This window comes from Anguilla anguilla, chromosome 1, assembly GCF_013347855.1.
Source record: "Anguilla anguilla isolate fAngAng1 chromosome 1, fAngAng1.pri, whole genome shotgun sequence".
Classification (NCBI taxonomy): Eukaryota; Metazoa; Chordata; class Actinopteri; order Anguilliformes; family Anguillidae; genus Anguilla; species Anguilla anguilla.
The window spans coordinates 87,522,668-87,545,657 of NC_049201.1; the positions used below are offsets into that span (position 1 = coordinate 87,522,668).

At 45.7% G+C, this 22,990-nt stretch overlaps 1 protein-coding gene across 14 annotated transcripts in view; it reads right to left on the reverse strand.

The window, feature by feature from the left end:
* The window catches only part of LOC118213718 (receptor-type tyrosine-protein phosphatase kappa-like), a 163,320-nt gene that overhangs the window by 11,446 nt on the left and 128,884 nt on the right, over positions 1-22,990 (reverse strand). For 3 of the 14 annotated variants that reach the window (XM_035392998.1, XM_035392829.1, XM_035393873.1), the window contains 16 exons: positions 21,106-21,241; positions 16,833-16,862; positions 11,903-12,063; positions 10,996-11,031; positions 8,388-8,399; positions 7,360-7,544; positions 6,367-6,454; positions 6,203-6,226; positions 5,885-5,961; positions 5,661-5,678; positions 3,408-3,444; positions 3,058-3,155; positions 2,336-2,452; positions 1,077-1,231; positions 780-915; positions 137-286 (listed from right to left, as the gene is read on the reverse strand). In XM_035392998.1, coding sequence (XP_035248889.1) covers positions 137-286; positions 780-915; positions 1,077-1,231; positions 2,336-2,452; positions 3,058-3,155; positions 3,408-3,444; positions 5,661-5,678; positions 5,885-5,961; positions 6,203-6,226; positions 6,367-6,454; positions 7,360-7,544; positions 8,388-8,399; positions 10,996-11,031; positions 11,903-12,063; positions 16,833-16,862; positions 21,106-21,241 — 1,460 coding nt within the window. The remainder of the gene's footprint in view (positions 1-136; positions 287-779; positions 916-1,076; positions 1,232-2,335; positions 2,453-3,057; positions 3,156-3,407; positions 3,445-5,660; positions 5,679-5,884; positions 5,962-6,202; positions 6,227-6,366; positions 6,455-7,359; positions 7,545-8,387; positions 8,400-10,995; positions 11,032-11,902; positions 12,064-16,832; positions 16,863-21,105; positions 21,242-22,990) is intronic. The other 11 variants (XM_035393153.1, XM_035393421.1, XM_035393327.1 and 8 more) reach the window with 8 other exon arrangements.

Here is a 22,990-nt window from a genome sequence, read left to right on the forward strand (position 1 = left end):
CACCAACACTGAGGTTCTACACTAAAGTTCCACCAACACTGAGGTTCTACACGAAAGTCCCACCAACACTGAGGTTCTACACTAAAGTCCCACCACCACTTGGCTGTCCATTGCTCCGCCCACATGAGGCACTCACCTGGAACTCGTCCTTCAGGTGGGAGGAGTTGCTCTGCGAGTCGATGCGGATCATGTCGTAGTACGCTGCCTTAAACTCACAGGCTGGGATGGCCGTCTCTCCACAGAGACATGCCTCCAAGATGGCGTCATGAATGAAGACGTACTGCTCCTGTGTCCGAGTGCAGAAACACAGAAAACAAACTTGAGTTTATTTACTTTAAGAAATAACTACTATTCCTACGAAGATTTGAGGGCAACAGGCATTTTATAAAATAATCATTACAAAGTATTTTCCTACATGACAAAATAATCATTACAGTGTTTCTTCCTACATTATGAAATATTTATAACTAGGTGCAGTTTATTCCTACATTATGAAATAAGTTCATTATTAGCTTATTAAATAAAACAGAACACGGTTATGACTAGCTAGCTAGCTTTATTTACCACAGAAAAGCTGGCCTTATAAAAGTCAGCTACCTGACAAATCATCTCAAAAATAATGCCCATAATTGGCAAAAGATCTAACCATCTGTTGAATTAGCTAAAAATTGTCAGATGGTTAGATTTAATTTCCTGGAAACTCAAACTAGCTGAACAGCGCCAGCATTCGCCAGCTTTCTGACGCACTGTTAGCCTGCATGTGACCTCTCGGCCGGTACCTCGGTCTGCACCATGTTGATTCGCCGCGATCGCAGGGCCTTCACGCAGTTGTAGATGTCGACCACGCCCTCTCTCTCCGCCATGTCCAGCATGATGTCGATGACGATGTAACATCCTGTTCGCCCCGCTCCGGCACTGAAGGGGGAGGACCACAGAGACATCACATGACCTGCGCTGGGCCCATCCATGCTATGAATGTGTGACACATACACACTGGCACACCCGTGGATCACATGCACTCTAATGCGTGTGTGTGCGGGCGTTTGGGCAGTGAGCGCCCCCTGCAGGGAGAGTACCTGCAGTGCACCACGATGGGCCCGGCGCTGGGCGGGTTGGATATTTTGACACGGCGGATGAAGGACAGAAGGCCCGTGGCGTGATAGGGCACACCGTGGTCAGGCCAGCCCGTGAAGTGGAACTGCTTGACCTCCCGCAGCTCATTGAACCCCCTCTGAAGAAATACAAGCAATCATTAAACCCCCTCTGAGAGGAAACAAGCAATCATTAAACCCCCTCTGAGAGGAAACAACCAATCATTAAACACCCTCTGAGGAAATACAACCAATCATTAAACCCCCTCTGAGAGGAAACAAGCAATCATTAAACCCCCTCTGAGAGAAAACAAGCAATCATTAAACCCCCTCTGAGAGGAAATAACCAATCAATAAACCCCTCTGAGAGGAAACAACCAATCATTAAACCCCCTCTGAGAGGAAACAACCAATCATTAAACCCCCTCTGAGAGGAAACAACCAATCATTAAACCCCCTCTGAGAGGAAACAAGCAATCATTAAACCCCCTCTGAGAGGAAACAAGCAATCATTAAACCCCTCTGAGAGGAAACAAGCAATCATTAAACCCCCTCTGAGAGGAAACAACCAATCATTAAACCCCCTTTGAGAGGAAACAAGCAATCATTAAACCCCCTCTGAGAGGAAACAAGCAATCATTAAACCCCTCTGAGAGGAAACAAGCAATCATTAAACCCCCTCTGAGAGGAAACAAGTAATCATTAAACCCCCTCTGAGAGGAAACAAGCAATCATTAAACCCCCTCTGAGAGGAAACAACCAATCATTAAACCCCCTTTGAGAGGAAACAACCAATCATTAAACCCCTCTGAGTAAAAATAACCAATCATTAAACCCCCTCTGAGAGAATACAACCAATCACTAAACCCCCCCGTGAGAGAAAACAACCAATCATTAAACCCCCTCTGACAGACAACAACCAATCATTAAACCCCCTCTGAGAGAATTCAACAACGAAAGGTCAACAGCACAACACAAAACAATAAAATACAACACAAACTACAGAACACACACACACACAATGCAACCAAACATAAATCACACAACACACACAACAACGCAACACAACACAACCTAAAAAACACACACAACACAACCTACGCACACAGAACATGCTGAACACACTGAACACAGAATACGCTGAACACAACACACAGAACATGCTGAACACAGAACAAAGATCACACAGAACAGACTGAACATACTGAACACACTGCTATAGAAAGGTTAAGGTATCTGCGCACCCGCTCCAGTGTGAATGTTCGGACCACGTACTCAGCCAGTGGTTCCACCTCCATGAAGGTCACCTTGAAGTCCCCATACAACTCAGCATCATCCGGCCAGTATTTATAGCACTTCACCTGTATAAGAACAGATAAACAGTATTTATAATACATCACCTGTATAAGGACAGGGGATCAGTATTTACAATTTAACAGCCAGTAACATTTTTAGAAAGTTAACTATTCCACATTGTTCTGTGTGCTCCATTATAATCACTGGGTGAGTAATGCTAATTGCAGCTCCTGCTGATTCACACATCCACGAGCCTGAGCATAAACCCTGTACTGACACATTACTGACTAACTATATGAAGGATATCATGAATTTGTTTCTGAGCTGAGAATATGTGTGGTTTTCACACCATAATTCTGCTTTCAAACTGAACCCACATCTTTTTGTTTTAGATTTTACTTAGTTATCTAACAAATTTATTGAAAACAACTGTTAAACAACTGCTCTTTGTATTTTTAATTTTAAAAATATATTTCTAAAGCCATTTGTCAGATGTGTGTAAATTAAAACTAGTATAAAAGCTGTTTTGGAGGTTCAGAGATACATTCAGTGCTCCAGTTCACCGTCTGTGTTGAATATTGTCAGTTGGTGTTTCGCTGTCCTGCTTCCTGTTTCCACAGGAAGTAAGACGGCTGAAGGATCATACAGTGCATTAACACGCTCAGCGTACCCGACCAACTTCCACCAGGTTGGTCACCATGACAACACAAGCGGACTGTTCCTGCCACACCATTCTCCAGAAGTCGTAGACGGTCTCATGGACTGGGCCTAAGGAGAGAGAATGATAAAACAGTTCAAACTCCATACCCCACAAGACACTGTGTCACTGAACTTCAGCATCAGCCCCTGGACCCCCACAGTCTGAAACAAACACAAGCACGACACTGAGGTCTTACAACTGGGATTTTAGTACACACATTAAGTGGGAGTCTTTGATTTTATTGTCACATTTAAAAATATGTATCTCCTAAAATATTGATGTCCTAAAAAAAGGAATTTTGTTCTTATCTCAGGACTCACCTTGAGTAGCAATGTAATGACTGGGTCTTTGATATCCCTGAAAAAAGGACACAGAAAGTATATAGCAGAACACTCCCCACTCTGAGACAGACAGGCTGAAGCAGAACACTCCCCACTCTGAGACAGACAGGCTGAAGCAGAACACTCCCCACTCTGAGACAGACAGGCTGAAGCAGAACACTCCCCACTCTGAGACAGACAGGCTGAAGCAGAACGGTCCCACTCTGAGACAGACAGGCTGAAGCAGAACACTCCCCACTCTGAGACAGACAGGCTGAAGCAGAACACTCCCCACTCTGAGACAGACAGGCTGAAGCAGAACACTCCCCACTCTGAGACAGACAGGCTGAAGCAGAACACTGAACTGATGAGCTCTACATTACACCTGGTCACCTGACCTGATGAGCTCTACACTACACCTGGTCACCTGACCTGATGAGCTCTACACTACACCTGGTCACCTGACCTGATGAGCTCTACCTTACACCTGGTCACCTGACATTACATTACATTACAGGCATTTGGCAGACGCTCTTATCCAGAGCAACGTACAACAAAGTGTATAACCATAACCAGGAACAAGTGTGTCGAAAACCCTAGAGAGAAGTACCGGTCCAAGTGCAGGGAACAACTGCATAGTTTAACTTGGACCCTGTAGGTTAATCTGATTAACACAAACACAAACAAGAACAACAACAACACAGTCTATGCAAAAAATACAAGCAGTAGTTAAGACACGAGTGCATTAACTAAGTCAACTAAGAAACAGCTACCTAGTTACAACCCTAAGCTTACAGTCAATTTAGAGATTACAGGGAGGTAGGGAGGGATGGGGAGAGGTGCAGCCTGAAGTGGTGAGTCTTCAGTTGTCGCTTGAAGGTGGTCAGGGTCTCAGCAGTTCTAACCTCCACTGGAAGGTCATTCCACCATTGTGGGGCCAGAACAGGCAGGAGACCTGACCTGATGAGCTCTACACCACACCTGGTCACCTGACATGATAAGCTTTACATTATACCTGGTCACCTGACCTGATGAGCTCTACATTATACCTGGTCACCTGACCTGATGAGCTCTACACCACACCTGGTCACCTGACCTGATGAGCTCTACATTATACCTGGTCACCTGACCTGATGAGCTCTACACCACACCTGGTCACCTGACATGATGAGCTTTACATTATACCTGGTCACTTGACCTGATGAGCTCTACATTATACCTGGTCACCTGACTTGATGAGCTCTACACTACACCTGGTCACCTGACCTGATGAGCTCTACATTACACCTGGTCACCTGACCTGATGAGCTCTACATTACACCTGGTCACCTGACCTGATGAGCTCTACATTACACCTGGTCACCTGACCTGATGAGCTCTACACCACACCTGGTCACCTGACCTGATGAGCTCTACATTACACCTGGTCACCTGACCTGATGAGCTCTACATTACACCTGGTCACCTGACCTGATGAGCTCTACATTACACCTGGTCATCTGACCTAATAGGCTCTACATTACACCTGGTCACCTGAACTGAAGAACAGCAGTTATACCTGGTTAGTTGATGTATGAAACTCTAAGCTATCTGATCTGCTGAACTGTGATTTTGACTTTATATTTATGTTTTTTGCTCAGTGATGTAATTTGCTGAAAAACACTCAAGCCCTCCCCAGGTATACAAACAGCAGGCTGCCTGGTTGAATGGGGCTGTTACCATGTTTTGCAGCACAGTAACTTTGTGTGTAATTGTTTGCAGATTACACACATCTCAGAAATCCTCAATTCACTGCACTCAATAATCCTCAATTCACGGCACTCAGATAATCCTCAATTCACTGCACTCAATAATCCTAAATTCACTGCACTCAATAATCCTAAATTCACTGCACTCAATAATCCTAAATTCACTGCACTCAATAATCCTCAATTCACTGCAGTTACACCAGGAAACAGGAAGAACCATGGCAGGGAGGAGCAAGGTCCCGCAGTGCAGCCATGGAGACAGAAAACAGCCAATCCGCTTCCACCACTGCAGCAGGCCAGTGATGCACACGTGCACAGGCCAATCAAAACAAAGAGAAAAGAAGCCCATGAAAGGATGGAGGAAAATAAATAGATGAGAATGGCATGCATTTCTGCACAGATGTTAGCAGCGGAGGGAGGGAGGGAGGGCGGGAGTGAGAGAGGGAGGGAGGGAGGCGGGGGGGGGGGGGGGGGGATGGAGGAGATCCCGTACTGTGATACTTACATCCCTGTACAGCCAAATCTACGCCCCCAAACCACAGGCGGAGTGAAAGAAAGCAAAACAATGTCAGTGAGAATAAGGAAGAAAAGCTGGAATCAAATCATGAGTCATGCACAACACCCACGCAAGTCCCACCCACGCAGAGGAGAGGACACGCAGACAGACAGAGAGGCAGGCAGAAAGACAGACAGACAGACAGACAGGCAGGCAGACAGACAGACACTTACATCGATGTAGTTGGCATTGATGTAGTCAGAGGAGGGATCATCGGGCATGGGCTGCAGGATCACTCTGGAATGGTCATCTATAATACGAAACATGTCAATCAAAGACCCCCTACTACTCACTGAAATCATAGCAGCAATTCAATATTCAGATGCAGAGAAGCAGAGTTATTTTAAGGATAAATCAGTGAGATTTTCAAAGCACTAAGTTGTGGAATCAAACTGGCCAGATTCCAGGATGCATACATTCCCACCGGCATCCTGTTTGACCTCCGCTTTGAGTTACGAATTTAAGCAAGTGTTACTTTTTTCGATACTTACACAACATCACGAGGTCGGCGGTTGCTGAAATTAACAAAAAATGTTGTGTGAGAATCAAAAAAAAAAAGAAGAAAAAAAAAGTAAAGTGAGGTAACTTTTGTTTAAATTCGTTACTCCACTGAGCACGAAGCACAAAGGACAGGAGGTGGAAACAGAGGCCTTACATGCGATGATGTTGCCGTAGCGATTCTTGGTTCTGTTCTGTTCCTTTTTGGCCACATCCCAGGAAGAGGACTGACCTTCAAAAAAACTCTATAAACCAGGAGAGAGAAACGTTACACAACACCACTACACAAACACAACAAACTACAAATCAAGAGTGAAAATTGAGCCTGCTTGTTGTACAGTAACATAGCTAGCTCTGTGCTAGCCCCAATGTAGTACAGTATTGCTAGCCTCACTGTAGTGCTGTAGCCTCACCAGCTCAGTGCTAGCCCCTGTGTAGTACAGTACTGCTAGCCTCCCAGTAGTACAGTAGCACTGCTAACTCTGTGATAACCCTCTTTAGAACAGTAGCATAGCTAGCTCTGTGCTAACCCTCCTGTAGTACAGTATCATAGCTAGCTCAGTGTTAGCCCCAATGTAGTACAGTATTACTAGCCTCGCTGTAGTGCTGTAGGCTTGCCAGCTCAGTGCTAGCCCCCATGTAGTACAGTACTGCTAGCCTCCCAGTAGTACAGTAGCATTGCTAACTCTGTGCTAGCTCCCATGTAGTACACTACCATAGTTAACTCTGTGCTAGATCCCATGTAGAACAGTAGCAAAGCTAGCTCAGTGCTAGCCCCCCTGTAGTACAGTATCATTGCTAACTCTGTGCTAACCACCCTGTAGTACAATATCATAGCTAGCTCAGTGCTCATGCATATTGTTATGTTATTATTACTGCTTTTTTGCTGTTACCTGTTATGTCATTTTATTCTGTATGTTATTTTATTGTACAGCACATTGGTCAACCTTGGTTGTTTAAATGGGCTTTATAAATAAACTTGATTTGATTTGATTTGATTTAGCCCCCCTGTCGAACAGTAGCATAGTTAACTCGGTGCTAGCTCCCATGTAATACAGTAGCATAGCTAGCTCCCCTCACTATAGCATAGTTCAGCACTGGTGCTCCCATAGTACAGTGTGTAGCCAGCTAAGCGCTAGCACAGCCCGACCTCGTACTCCTCCTTGAAGCCGTAGCTGTCGGAGGTCTTCATCAGGTTGATGTGCTGCAGCAGGTCGGCTACACGGATGGCGGGGTGCAGCTGGCCCGTCTGATAGGGCGACTCTGTCCCCTCACAGTGGTACCGCGGGACGTCCAGCAGCCGGCTCGACTCTGCCGAAGCTGGGTGTGGCTCATCTATGGGGGGTATAATGGTAGTGCGTCAGCAGCCAAACTGGACTCTCTATCAGACTGTAGGTTCAAGTCCTCCACAGAGTTGCGGTCCATTCCATTTTTGTTCAGGACCTTATAGCAGAACATCGCAGATACAAACCGCAGAGATACAGACTAACCAGTCTGGCAGCAGCTCAGGCACTTACACATCTCAAGCTCCTTTTCATACCGAAAATAGATTCTCTTTGTTGCTGTCACTGATTAAAAAAGACCATAAAAAACACACTCTTCATTGATTTAATTATACCAAATGTCTGGGATAATGAAAGTAACACAGAGATTTAACAGTATTTAAAGCAGTAATTTATTATTGATGTCATTCTCAACACATTTAGCAGCTTCATACGCATTAAATTTGCTGTTTTAACTCTGCCAGTCACAGCTGGCTTCTCTCTCGCCAAAACAGTGACAACAATAAACATAAATTCAGAAAAGCATAAATCATGTCAGAAATATAAGCATAAACCCACTAAAGCTGAGAATGCAAACATTCTTCCTGTGTCTGTAACCACAGTACAGACTGCAGAAATGATTTAGTAAACATGTGGACATATTTGCAGTTTTTTGGCAATATTAACTATGAACAATGGTGCACATAGCACTGGGATAAACACAAAATGTAGTAAATATTGCTGCATTAATAATTAAAACCCCCTCAGATTATAATGATAAATAATTTTAAAAAACTGATGTAGTTCTGCACCTTTCACAAAAAAACATTTGTTTGACTTTAATGGCTGGCAGCATTTCCTGGGGTTCTGAGGCTGGTTCTGGTCTGATTCTGCTTTCATTCCTGCACACACTTACCAGTTATTGGCACTTCAGAAGAGAAGCAGAGAAAGAGAAAGAGAAGAGATATAAATGAGGCATGACCTTCACTCAAAGCATCATCATAATGAGCTCACAGAAACAGCACCATAACAAAGCTCATAGAAACAGCACCATTACGAGCTCATAGAAACAGCATCATAACGAGCTCACAGAAACAGCATCATAATGAGTTCACAGAAACAGCATCATAATGAGCTCACAGAAACAGCATCATCATGAGCTCACAGAAACAGCACTATAACGAGCTCAGAGAAACAGCACCATAACGAGTTCACAGAAACAGCATCATAATGAGCTCAGAGAAACAGCACTATAACAAGCTCAGAGAAACAGCACCATAACGAGTTCACAGAAACAGCATCATAATGAGCTCACAGAAACAGCATCATAATGAGCTTACAGAAACAGAACTATAACAAAGCTCACAGAAACAGCACCATAACGAGCTCACAGAAACAGAACCATAACGAGCTCAGAGAAACAGCACTATAACCAGCTCACAGAAACAGCACCATAACGAGTTCTCAGAAACAGCATCATAATGAGCTCACAGAAACAGCACCATAATGAGCTCACAGAAACAGCATCATAATGAGCTCACAGAAACAGCACCATAATGAGCTCACAGAAACAGCATCATAATGAGCTCAGAGAAACAGCACTATAACGAGCTCACAGAAACAGCATCATAATGATCCCAGAGAAACAGCACTATAACCAGCTCACAGAAACAGCACCATAACGAGTTCTCAGAAACAGCATCATAATGAGCTCACAGAAGCAGCATCATAATGAGCTCACAGAAACAGCACCATAACCAGCTCACTGAAACAGCACCATAATGAGCTCACAGAAACAGCACCATAACCAGCTCACTGAAACAGCACCATAATGAGCTCACAGAAACAGCACCATAACCAGCTCACTGAAACAGCACCATAATGAGCTCACAGAAACAGCATCATAACGAGCTCACAGAAACAGCATCATAATTATCCCAGAGAAACAGCACCATAACGAGTTCTCAGAAACAGCATCATAATGAGCTCACAGAAGCAGCATCATAATGAGCTCACAGAAACAGCACCATAACCAGCTCACTGAAACAGCACCATAATGAGCTCACAGAAACAGCATCATAATGAGCTCAGAGAAACAGCACTATAACCAGCTCACAGAAACAGCACCATAATGAGTTCTCAGAAACAGCATCATAATGAGCTCACAGAAACAGCATCATAATGAGCTCACAGAAACAGCACCATAACCAGCTCACTGAAACAGCACCATAATGAGCTCACAGAAACAGCATCATAACAAGCTCGCAGAAACAGCATTATAACAAGCTCACAGAAACAGCACCATAACCAGCTCACAGAAACAGCATTATTAAAAGGAACAGAACAGAGTGGAGGACAGTGGAGATTAAACCATTTTCTCAGATTCAAAGGCAAAGAGAGAAGGATGAACCACAAGACCACATCACAACCCAACGCAACACAACCAAGTACAACCTAACACAATCAAACAAAACCCAACAAAACCCAATGCAGCCCAACACAAATCAACACAACCCAGCACAATCAAACACGCAACCCAGCACAACCCAATGTCACCCAACACAACCCAGTCACAAAGAAGCACGCCACATCACAACAAAACACAAAGAAACGCATCACAACACAACCCAACACAACCAAACATAACCCAACATAACCCAACACAAAAAAACACATCACAACACAACCCAACCCAACCAAACATAACCCAACACAAAAAAACACATCACAACACAACCCAACACAACCAAACATAACCCAACACAAAGAAACATGATACAACAACCAAGTGCACTTCTGATTCCTGGTGACCCCAAATGAAATCAGAGAAATGAACTTATCTGCTCCAGCTCAGCTAATCTCCCTGTGGAGCTCTGGAACAGTTCCGTACAAACTTTTAAACTGAAGAATTCAATAAGAATTCCTGCTTGAGGCAGTATACTAGAGATGCTGAGAACAGCATTGCTCTTCTTAAAACTTCTGCTTAAACTCACCTGTGCTGCTCAAATATAAACCTGTGCTCTTTAAATATCCCTCCTGTGCTTTTTAAAAACCCAAAAATGTTTAAACGTCCACCCTGCTGTATAAATACACGCCCATGCAGTTTCCACACCAGGCTGTTTAATACTGTACTACACCTGGTAACTAAACCCACCTTATAACCCAGCAGAGCTCTGAGACCCCTCATTTCCTGCAGGAGAGACCATCACACACGTGTGACTGTAGGTTTTTCCCTGCTTCAATATGACAGGACTTTTACTGATGTTTTTATACCCTGTGTTGCTGGGGTGAACTGGGGCCAGTTGGAAATGCCAGCATTTCAGAATCACTATTTCTGCTCCACACTTAAGGTGTGAAAGTGTCTTATGCAGCTCTAGGTTACACTTCATAATAGACTCACTGGACCTATGTGTACATAAATGGCTCAAACAATAAGACAATGGTGTGCTACATGGCTAACAAACTAACAAAAACAAGGCATGCTGGGAAATTCAGGGTCTGATGACCCATGACTATGTCCTCACCTAGCACAGCAGTCGGCACAAGAGGATCACTGGGCACTGTGGGAAAATTAAGCATGTGAGGTCATTTCCTGTAACCATATGAGGTCATCTTCCATAAGCCAGATGCAGCCATTACCAGCTTTAAGGCTTGTCACATTCTGATGACTAATCAGTCCACTAATGTGCACATCGTCATTAAATCAAATAAAACACATCACACAGAATTACTTTCTCTGCAAAAATCATGACAAGCATACCAATCACCTCCTAACATTCTGAGTCCTCTACTAATGAACATTTGCGCAGACATTATGCATTAAAATGAGATTTAACTGGTTTTCTGAGCAATTTCTCCACAGTAAGTTAATGACAGATATTATACAGATATTAGGCCTTTTTTGTACTACACTATATATTGTATTACATATTGGCTTTGGAGTAGTGGTGCGTCTGCAAAGTGTAAACGTAAAGTGCAAAGTTACTTTTTTAAAATAAAGTTTTTAAAAAGACCAAAGTACCAAAACAGATATACTTAATTAAAAATTAAAACATTGTCCTCAGAAATATAATGGCATTCATAATAAATGAAAGGAGTCATTTCTGAATTGAAGCACCAGTATTAACAAAAGTGATTCAGAAATAAACTTTTAAATAAACAATTATTTATAAAATATTTATAAGATAGTTCAAAATACACCTTGTTGGTAACCAATGAACTGCATTCCAACTGCTATAAAATGACCTCTGACTGCTTTAATCTGTACAAGATGATTCTTTTTCCTGGAATGAATCATCTTGTACAGATTAAAGCAGTCAGAGGTCATTTAATAAAAACTCTCAGTTTACAATCTGGTTTTGTCTGTCCATCTCTCTCTCTCTCTCCTCCCAGTGCTGGCCCGTAGCTGGTCCCTGATTGGACGGCACTCACTTCTGTTGGAGAAGCTGTGTGAGTCCATGAAGGTGACGGAGTGAGGCTCCTCCGCGTGGACCGTGCTTGGGTCGGCACCGCTGCCGTCCAAAGAGTTCACCATGTGGGTCATCTCCTGCCGGGCTCCGCCAATGGCGTCCTTGCGCTTCTTAGCAAGTTTCCTGCCGAAGAGACAGAGACGCACTTTCAGCCAACAGAAACGTCCCCATCGCAGCATCAACACCACCCCAGGTGACCCTGCACCCCAGGTGACCCTGCACCCCAGGTGGCCCTGTACCTCAGGCCACCCTGCACCCCAGGTGACCCTGCACCCCAGATCACCCTTCAAAGCAGGTGTGACCCTTCACCCCAGATGACCCTTCACACAAGGGACCCTGAAGCAGTTTCCTCTCTGCAGGTGTTTGTTATTGTTTATGAATGCGGCACTGTACTACAGTGGTTAGGGAGGTGGGCATATAACTCAGAGGTTGTGGGTTTGATTCCCAGATGGGGCACTGCTCTTGTTCCCTGAAGCAAAGTACTTAACCCAAACTGCTCGAGCAAACATCCAACTGCCTCAACACTGCTTTTACATTAAAATTGCATGTTAAAATTCTAAACTCTTTCAGGAGTATCTTCTAAATTAATAAATACTGTAATTTCAGACTTTTCAAGAAAATCTGCAGCTGCTCGATCCCCTGAATCACGTCACAGTGCACAACCCCACATGAAGCCATTTCACAGGTTATCAGGTGCCACCTTCTCAAAGTAACAAGTCTAAAGTCCTCTGCACTTGAAACAGTGCTCCGTTCCCTCTGAAGGTGGTACAAATCCCATACTCAGCTGAGACAGATACAAAATGGCTGAATTGGGACAGAAATGAAGCAGATTCATTTTCCAGCTCCGCGTGTCCTCCTCCTGCACTATGGGTGAGAGTACCAGTAGAGTGAAGCTGGGTGCTGTAATGGTACCAGGTGAAGCTGGGTGCTGTAACTGGGAGATGTAATGGTATGAGGTGAAGCTGGGTGCTGTAACTGGGTGCTGTAATGGGATGAGGTGAAGCTGGGTGCTGTAATGGTATGAGGTGAAGCTGGGTGCTGTAACTGGGTGCTGTAATGGTAGGAGGTGAAGCTGGGAGCTGTAATGGTATGAGGTGAAGCTGGGTGCTGTAATGGTACCAGGTGAAGCTGGGTGCTGTAACTGGGAGATGTAATGGTATGAGGTGAAGCTGGGTGCTGTAACTGGGTGCTGTAATGGTATGAGGTGAAGCTGGGTGCTGTAATGGTATGAGGTGAAGCTGGGTGCTGTAACTGGGTGCTGTAATGGTAGGAGGTGAAGCTGGGAGCTGTAATGGTATGAGGTGAAGCTGGGTGCTGTAATGGTACCAGGTGAAGCTGGGTGCTGTAACTGGGAGATGTAATGGTATGAGGTGAAGCTGGGTGCTGTAACTGGGTGCTGTAATGGGATGAGGTGAAGCTGGGTGCTGTAATGGTATGAGGTGAAGCTGGGTGCTGTAACTGGGTGCTGTAATGGTAGGAGGTGAAGCTGGGAGCTGTAATGGTATGAGGTGAAGCTGGGAGCTGTAATGGTATGAGGTGAAGCTGGGTGCTGTAACTGGGTGCTGTAATGGTATGAGGTGAAGCTGGGTGCTGTAACTGGGTGCTGTAATGGTATGAGGTGAAGCTGGGTGCTGTAACTGGGTGCTGTAATGGTAGGAGGTGAAGCTGGGAGCTGTAATGGTATGAGGTGAAGCTGGGTGCTGTAACTGGGTGCTGTAATGGGTGCTGTAATGGTATGAGGTGAAGCTGGGTGCTGTAACTGGGTGCTGTAATGGTACCAGGTGAAGCTGGGTGCTGTAATGGTATGAGGTGAAGCTGGATGCTGTAATGGTATGAGGTGAAGCTGGGTGCTGTAACTGGGTGCTGTAATGGTACCAGGTGAAGCTGGGTGCTGTAACTGGGTGCTGTAATGGTATGAGGTGAAGCTGGGTGCTGTAACTGGGTGCTGTAATGGTACGAGGTGAAGCTGGGTGCTGTAATGGTATGAGATGAAGCTGGGTGCTGTAATGGTACCAGGTGAAGCTGGGTGCTGTAACTGGGTGCTGTAATGGTATGAGGTGAAGCTGGGTGCAGTAATGGTATGAGGTGAAGCTGGGTGCTGTAACTGGGTGCTGTAATGGTACGAGGTGAAGCTGGGTGCTGTAATGGTATGAGGTGAATCTGGGTTCTGTAATGGTATGAGGTGAAGCTGGGTGCTGTAATGGTGCGAGGCTGAGCATTTCTTTAATCAAACTGTGCTGCTATCATTTTCTCCTGGGTGACTCTAGGGCTCCTGCTTCTATTCTGAGAGAGTGCAGCTAAACCTCTATGATAACACTATGGAAATTTAAGGGCCAGGCCTGTCACAGTGAGCTGAACAGGAGCCTTTTATTTTGAGTGAGAATGGGCCTGTGCATAGCACTGCAGCACAGGGCAGGACTGCTCAGTGGCCTGTGCGTAGCACTGCAGCACAGGGCAGGACTGCTCAGCACAGGGCAGGACCGCTCAGTGCCCTGTGCGTAGCACTGCAGCACAGGGCAGGACTGCTCAGCACAGGGCAGGACTGCTCAGTGGCCTGTGCGTAGCACTGCAGCACAGGGCAGGACTGCTCAGCACAGGGCAGGACTGCTCAGTGGCCTGTGCGTAGCACTGCAGCACAGGGCAGGACTGCTCAGCACAGGGCAGGACCGCTCAGTGGCCTGTGCGTAGCACTGCAGCACAGGGCAGGACTGCTCAGCACAGGGCAGGACTGCTCAGTGGCCTGTGCGTAGCACTGCAGCACAGGGCAGGACTGCTCAGTGGCCTGTGTGTAGCACTGCAGCACAGGGCAGGACTGCTCAGTGGCCTGTGCGTAGCACTGCAGCACAGGGCAGGACTGCTCAGCACAGGGCAGGACTGCTCAGTGGCCTGTGCGTAGCACTGCAGCACAGGGCAGGACTGCTCAGTGGCCTGTACGCAGCACTGCAGCACAGCGCAGGACCGCTCAGTGGCCTGTACGCAGCACTGCAGCACAGCGCAGGGCAGGACCACTCAGTGGCCTGTGCGTAGCACTGCAGCACAGGGCAGGGCTTGCTGTGCAGCTCAGAAAAAGCAGGGTCTCCTCAGAGACGATACAGGGGTTAAAAACCCGCCGGTCCATGTGCAGACAGATGGGCGTTCAGCGGGGGGACAGCGCTAATTGTGAAATTACAAAAGCAATTATCTGCTGATGGGGCATTCCCCCCTATCAGGGCATGTAAATGAGCTATTAACAGAGACACTGCAACGTGAGCCGCAGAAATAATCATCCTCAAACCACTCGGCTCCCAAAACTAGCTCTTCATTCCTACAGCCCCACAGCTGAAAATAAGTGCTTTTTAATTGTCTTCAGAAAAGATATTTTGTCATGGGCTATTTTGTCTAAGGCTAATTTATCATAGGCTTTTAAAACTCGCTGGGCTAAACACGCATCTAATAACTGCACAGAAACATTAAAACAACAGAATAAAGTATTGGAAGAAAGTTATATTATACCCCATTTAAGGTCTTCATTTCAACTATTCTGTCCTGAAATGGGCAGTTAGGAAGCAGCTCATGAGCGAGAGTGAAAATGCTCTGTGGTTATTGTTGAATGGCTTTAGCGCTCAATGCTTATGCAGAATGTTCTGGAAGCGCTTCAGTGTGGGGAGCAGCTGGCTCAGAGAAACAGATCTGAGTGGAGGGATATGAATGCAGCATGAGAAAGGAAGCAAGCCTCCAGCCCTCCTCTTCATCACTGATATCTAAGCCTCCAGCCCTCCTCTTCATCACTGATATCTAAGCCTCCAGCTCTCCTCTTCATCACTGATATCTAAGCCTCCAGCCCTCCTCTTCATCACTGATATCTAAGCCTCCAGCCCTCCTCTTCATCACTGATATCTAAGCCTCCAGCCCTCCTCTTCATCACTGATATCTAAGCCTCCGGCCCTCCTCTTCATCACTGATAGCTAAGCCTCTGGCCCTCCTCTTCATCACTGATATCTAAGCCTCCAGCCCTCCTCTTCATCACTGATAGCTAAGCCTCTGGCCCTCCTCTTCATCACTGATATCTAAGCCTCTGGCCCTCCTTTTCATCACTGATATCTAAGCCTCCAGCCCTCCTCTTCATCACAGATATCTCAGCCTCCGGCCCACCTCTTCATCACTGATATCTAAGCCTCCGGCCCTCCTCTTCATCACTGATATCTAGGCTTCCGTGCCCTCCTCTTCATCACTTCAAGCCCATGCTTATGAAAGGCCAACTGTGACCAATAACCTTCAGAAAAACATATCTTTTGCCTTCACACTGTTTCTTTAGTAAAGCGGTTAAATGGATGAATGAACACATGAGCACACAAACACACACACTCACAAACACACAAACTTCCCCCCCCCCACACACACACAAGCACACCCCCCACAAACACACACACATGCACACAAAAACACACATACACACATGCACACACACACACACACACATGAACACACACAAACACACATGCACACACACAAACACACACGCACACATAAACACACATACACACATGCACAGACACAACCACACATATGCACACACATGCACACACACACATACATACATACACACACACATGCACACACACAAACACACATACACACACACACAAACACACACATGCACACACACATACATGTACACACACACATACACACACACACACACGTACAAGCACACACACACACACACACACACATAACGCAAGTGCAGCATTCTTTTTTCAAACACCACTTGCAGCTTCTGTTTGGATCTGCTGAGTGTGTGAGACTTTTGCAGATGATCTGAATGATGTGTTGCTTTTTAATTGAAAAAAGGATACTGCATCTTTAAAACACTACAAATCTCCTGAAGACAAGGTGCCGTGTGTTTTACTTACAGGTAATAGGAGTAGGAATAGTGGGTCCTCCTGGCCAGCAGGGGGCAGCAGAATAAAGAGACTGGTGAATGGATTGTGTGAGTCCATTATATCAACAGAAAGCAGAGAAGAATTCAACTTTGCATGATTTGTGTTGTGGTTAGCATTTAGCATTACAGTCCATTTCTAAATAGTGAGTAACATGCAGTTAAAGCTTATTGCTTTGGCCTCAGTTTTTACATAAAATCGCTGAAATATGACATGCAATAAGTTATATAAAATACTTATTAACTGAGTGAATTGTGATTGTCTGTTATTTAATGGAAAATTGGTGGGATGTATTTCAAAGTCAATTCTATGCTTAGTAACTCTGCAACATCCCCTGATCTTTAATGTATTTGTTAATGTACATAAAATATGCATATGGTGCAAGAATAAAATTCTGAACCAGGGCAGGCATTAATGACAAACGTTTCCAGCTGGAACATACAGGGCTTGAATAGCACATTTTAAAGATGCAGTATCTTCAGCTGTATTCATTTTATTGTTAGAAAACACATCACATTTGTTTTTAAGGATAGAAAACCATGTCACTCCACAGAGCTGGTGATTGTGTGCATGTTCACTCAGAAACGCAGTGTAATTGTGCAGTTCTGTGTTGGCATTTACACTCGAGCAGCACACAGGTAGGAATTAACTGGCCCCGCTGTAGCGATCATGGAGACCGAAGGAACAAATGGAACATTTAAACAGGTGATAAACAGGCACCAACAGCACCATCGAAACCATCAGCACAGACACCCAAACGCTGTGGGGGGGTGGGGGGGTCAGCCAACAGCACCATCGAAACCATCAGCACAGACACCCAAACGCGGGGGGGGGGGGGGGGGGGGGGTCAGCCAACTGTACCATCGAAACCATCAGCACAGACACCCAAACGCTGGGGGGGGGGGGGAGGAGGGGGGGTCAGGCAACAGCACCATCGAAACCATCAGCACAGACACCCAAACGCTGAGGGGGGGGGGCGTAGATCTCCCTGCTCCACGTTTCACAAACATCAGCACCTGCACAGAGAAGCACTGAAACTATCAGCACAAACTGCACTCGTTTGTCCCTCTCATGATGCCATACTATGAGCACACTGGCTGTTTGAAAGGTGGGGAGATATAGGATTATGGAAATACAGTAATATTTCCTTTTGTACCAGGAAACTGCTGTATTTGCTCTATGCAGGGAGAAACAATCGGAAGAATCCAAAAAAACTGTTCTCATTTTGTCCCAAATGTGCTTTGGCAGTGAGACAGATTAATATTTAATGCATCAACGGTTCATCACCTTTTCCAGTGTTTACTACAGACTGATAAAAATAACTCAGTTTATGAGCAGATCATTGAGACTGAGCTGTGGATACTTCCCCGTACCTTCGTTTCACGGTCACTTCCCCGTCACACCTGAGTTTGAATGACAGCATAATTCCAGCCGCACTGCTACATTATTTTGTCATATTTCAGAATTCAATCATTCAAACAGTCACTCGAAGCCATTCAAAATGATTACTCTGTGATGAGATTACCATTCAGCATGGAGTGATGGACGGGTTTCTTAAATAAGAAATTCCAAACTAGGAAACCAATGAAAGTTAAAAGTCACCTCTGCCGTGAATATTGTAACTTAGGAAATTAAATTAGAAAAACACTGAATTTCAACCAGGTCCATTGTTATTCTCACCACAAAAAAACTGCTTACAAAACGTAAAATCTTCCGTTTCACACAGAAAGCAACAGATGAGAGTGAGATATGTAATATGATTAAAAAAAAATTTTTTATGTCAAAACTGCAGCTGCAGATCAACATAATCTGGAGGAATCAATAACTTAAGCGAAGATTTTTCACATTAAATTGCTACAATCTCATTTAGAGAAATCTACTGTTACACCGCCAGCATAAGCCATGAACAATATTAACAACCAAAGGACTAAAGCAGAGAATCCCTACATGTGTTCTCTCAGGTTGAAAAGATCCTTTAAAATCTCACACCATTCCAGCGGCCATTGATTACAGTATATTTTCATTCAATGGAAACATTTATCTACGGAAGAAAATCCTTTAAAAAGCTTCAAAATGCATTCAAAAGCCAAAATGAAAGTAGGAGCGTTTACTGGCAGTTGAGTCACACCGCAGACTATAGGAATCTTTCATTTCTCCAAACATGTTTTTCCACTGCAAAGTCCCCCAGCTCTGTCAATCTTACTTCCCCTAACCAAGCAAACACCAGACCCAGCCTGCAGCGGCCCAAGGAAGCAGAGCGGACAGAAGAACGGGGGGGAGGAGGAGGGGGAGAGGAGGAGGAGGAGGAGGGTGGGGAGGAGTTGTACAGGGTCACACGGTCTATGATTGACAGCAGTACACCAGCAGAGGTGCTGTTCATTGTACTTAATGGCCCCAAAACACCCATACTGCACCCGTGCACTGCTCTCCACTTACACGCACACACACGTTTCATCCCCTTTTTTTACCTTCATCCCTCCATCATTCCCATCCATAACTCCTCCGCACTCCCACTTGCTTTATCTGGACATGGTGTGTGTGCGTATATGTGTGTGTGTGTGTATGCGTGTTTGTGTGTGTGTGCGTGTGTGTCTGTGTCTGTGTATGTTTGTGCATATGTGTGTGTGTGTCTGTGTGTGTGTGTCTGTGTATGTCTGGACTTTTAGTATGTTTGTATATTGGCTTGTAGGATTTACATCTTGACACTGTTTATGTGTCCTTGTTACCATTCCTAGAGTGTTAGGGTGAGGAGTGAAGTCCGGTCTGTAGTGTGTCTGTTCCTAATGGGCTGTTGTGCTATGTCTGTAGTGTGTCTTCCTATTGGGCTGTTGTGCTATGTCTGTAGTGTGTCTTTTCCTGCAGGGCTGCATGTGTCTGTAGTATGTCTGTTCCTGTAGAGGTACAACTCTTGTGTTTGTAATGTTTCTGTTCCTTTAGAGGTACAGCTTTGTGTCTGTAGTGTGTTTGTTCCTGTAGAAGTACAACTCGGTGTCTGTAGTATGTCTGTAGGAAGAATGCTGAATTCAAACTATAGAATAAATTAGGTTCTCCATTCAGTAATTAAAAATTGTAATGCATATAAATGCCCAATAGGTGGCAGCATTGGTCATCCAAAGTGAAATTAAGAGCTGCTACAGGGCCACATTGGCAGGCGATATCACCTGAGTTCAACCTGCGTTTAGAAGCACAGGCTGCAGTGTGAGTTTAAACTGCGTTTAGGAGCACAGGCTGCTGTGTGTGAGTTCAACCTGCATTTAGGAGCACAGTGTGTGAGTTTAACCTGCGTTTAGGAGCACAGTGTGTGAGTTTAACCTGTGTTTAGGAGCACAGGCAGCTGTGTATGAGTTCAACCTGCGTTTAGGAGCACAGTGTGTGAATTTAACCTGTGTTTAGGAGCACAGTGTGTGAGTTTAACCTGCGTTTAGGAGCACAGTGTGAGTTTAACCTGCGTTTAGGAGCACAGGGTGTGAGTTTAAACTGCGTTTAGGAGCATAGTGTGTGAGTTTAACCTGCGTTTAGGAGCAGTCTGCTGTGCTCCAGTGCAGCATACACAGTGTAGTCTATTGGGTAAGGAACTGGTCTTGTAACCTAAAAGTTCATTCCTGAATAGGTCACTGCCATTGTACCCTTGAGCAAGGTGCTTAACCTGCATTGCTCCAGTATATCCAGCTGTATAAATGGACGCAATGTAAATGCTGTGTAAAAAGTGGTGTAAATCACTCTGGATAAGAGTGTCTGCTAAATGCCTGTAATGTAATGCTGTAATGTAGTGTAATGTAATGTAATGCTGTAAAAAGACACAGTCTGCACACTAATCAATACCTAGAGTCTGCACTAGTCATTACATTACATTTATTTAGCAGATGCTTTTATCCAAAGCGACGTACTCAATACCTACAGTCAGCACACTACTGAGCATGCTCAGAGACTGGAGCAGTACTGGACTGAGCATGCTCAGAGACTGGAGCAGTGCTGCACAGAGCATGCTCAGTGACTGGAGCTGCGCTGCACTGAGCATGCTCAGACACTACAGCAGTGCTGGACTGAACATGCTCAGACACTGTAGCTGTGCTGGACCGAGCATGCTCAGTGACTCAAGCTATGTAGGACTGAGCGTGCTCAGAGACTGCAGCAGTGCTGGACTGAGCATGCTCAGAGACTGCAGCAGTGCTGGACAGAGCATGCTCAGAGATGGTAGCTATGCCTGACTGAGCATGCTCAGAGACTGGAGCATGCTCAGACTCACCTCTTCTTGAACAGCAGGACCGCGAGGAGGAGGATGAGGACAAAGACCAGGGCTCCAGCGCCGATGCCAGCTATCTTCACCACCCTGTCTGTCTGCTTGGCTGGGTCAGGGATCACCTCCGGCTCCTCTGTGGCCCCTGCACGCACAAACACACACACACACAAGCACACACACGCACACACGCACGCACACACACACACACGCACACACACACACACGCACACACACACACACGCACACACACACGCACGCACACACACACACAAGCACACAAGCACACAAGCACACACACACACACACACAAGCACACACGCACGCACACACACACACACACACACAAGCACACACACACACAAGCACACACGCACGCACACACACACACACACACACAAGCACACACGCACGCACACACACACACACACACACACACAAGCACACACGCACGCACACACACACACACAAGCACGCACGCATGCACGCACACACACACACACAAGCACGCACGCATGCACGCACACAAACACACGCACACACACACACACACACACGCACGCACACACACACACAAGCACACACACACACACACACACACACACACAAGCACACACGCACGCACACACACACACACAAGCACGCACGCATGCACGCACACAAACACACGCACACACACAAGCACACACGCACGCACACAAACACACACACACACACAAGCACACACGCACGCACACAAACACACGCACACACAAGCACACACGCACGCACGCACACACACACACACAAGCACACACGCACGCACACACACACACAAGCACACAAGCACACACACACACACAAGCACACACGCACGCACGCACGCACGCACGCACGCACGCACACACACACACACAAGCACACGCACACACAAGCACACATGCACGCACGCATGCACGCACGCAAACACATGCACACACAAGCACACACACACACACAAAAGAAACAAAAATGATTTGTCTGTTCCTGTCTTCTATATGCAAACACAGGCAGTCACTCTCTTTCTCTCTCTCTTTCTCCTTCTCCCTCACCATCTCTCTCTCTCTCTCTCACATACACACACACAGTGTACTGTGCACTGTCAGACTAAGGACCAGATTACTGAAACTGTTTAAACAGAATTGTGGAGTCTGTAACCTCTCTGAATGCTTAAATGGTGAAATATAATGTTCTCAAATGTTCCTGAAACCAACCCGAGTGCAGAAGGGCTGTAACACAGACATATTACTGGGCTCATCACACATGAAATACGGGAGCATCAGTCATCACAGACACCTGCCAGCATGAGTAATACACCCCCTACAAACCCCCTCTCCACAGAGCCTGTGTGTGTGTGTGTGTGTGTGTGTGTGAGTGTGCGTGTGTGTGTGTGTGTTTGCGTGCGTGCGTGCGTGCATGTGTGCTTGTGTGTGTGTCTCCTCAGCCATGCTAGCATGCAGCCTGTCCTCAGCCATGCTAGCATGCAGCCTCTCCTCAGCCATGCTAGCATGCAGCCTCTCCTCAGCTATGCTAGCATGTACCCTCTCCTCAGCCATGCTAGCATGCAGCCTCTCCTCAGCCATGCTACCATGCAGCCTCTCCTCAGCCATGCTAGCATGCAGCCTCTCCCAGCTAATCCCTCTCCCCAGCACCAATACCAAGGTTCCTGTTTTAAAAAAATCAGGAATGAATTCAGACACAATTGGATTACCCCGTTTCAGAGATAACAAATAAAATTTCCTCCTTTAAAATGAAAATTAAGTTTCCTTCCTGAGGACATGTAGAAGGGGTTCATACCAAATGGTGAATGGCTGAAATGGTGAATGGCTGAATTGCTTTAGTGACCTGGCACCTGTTTGGCCTTTGTGTGTAAATG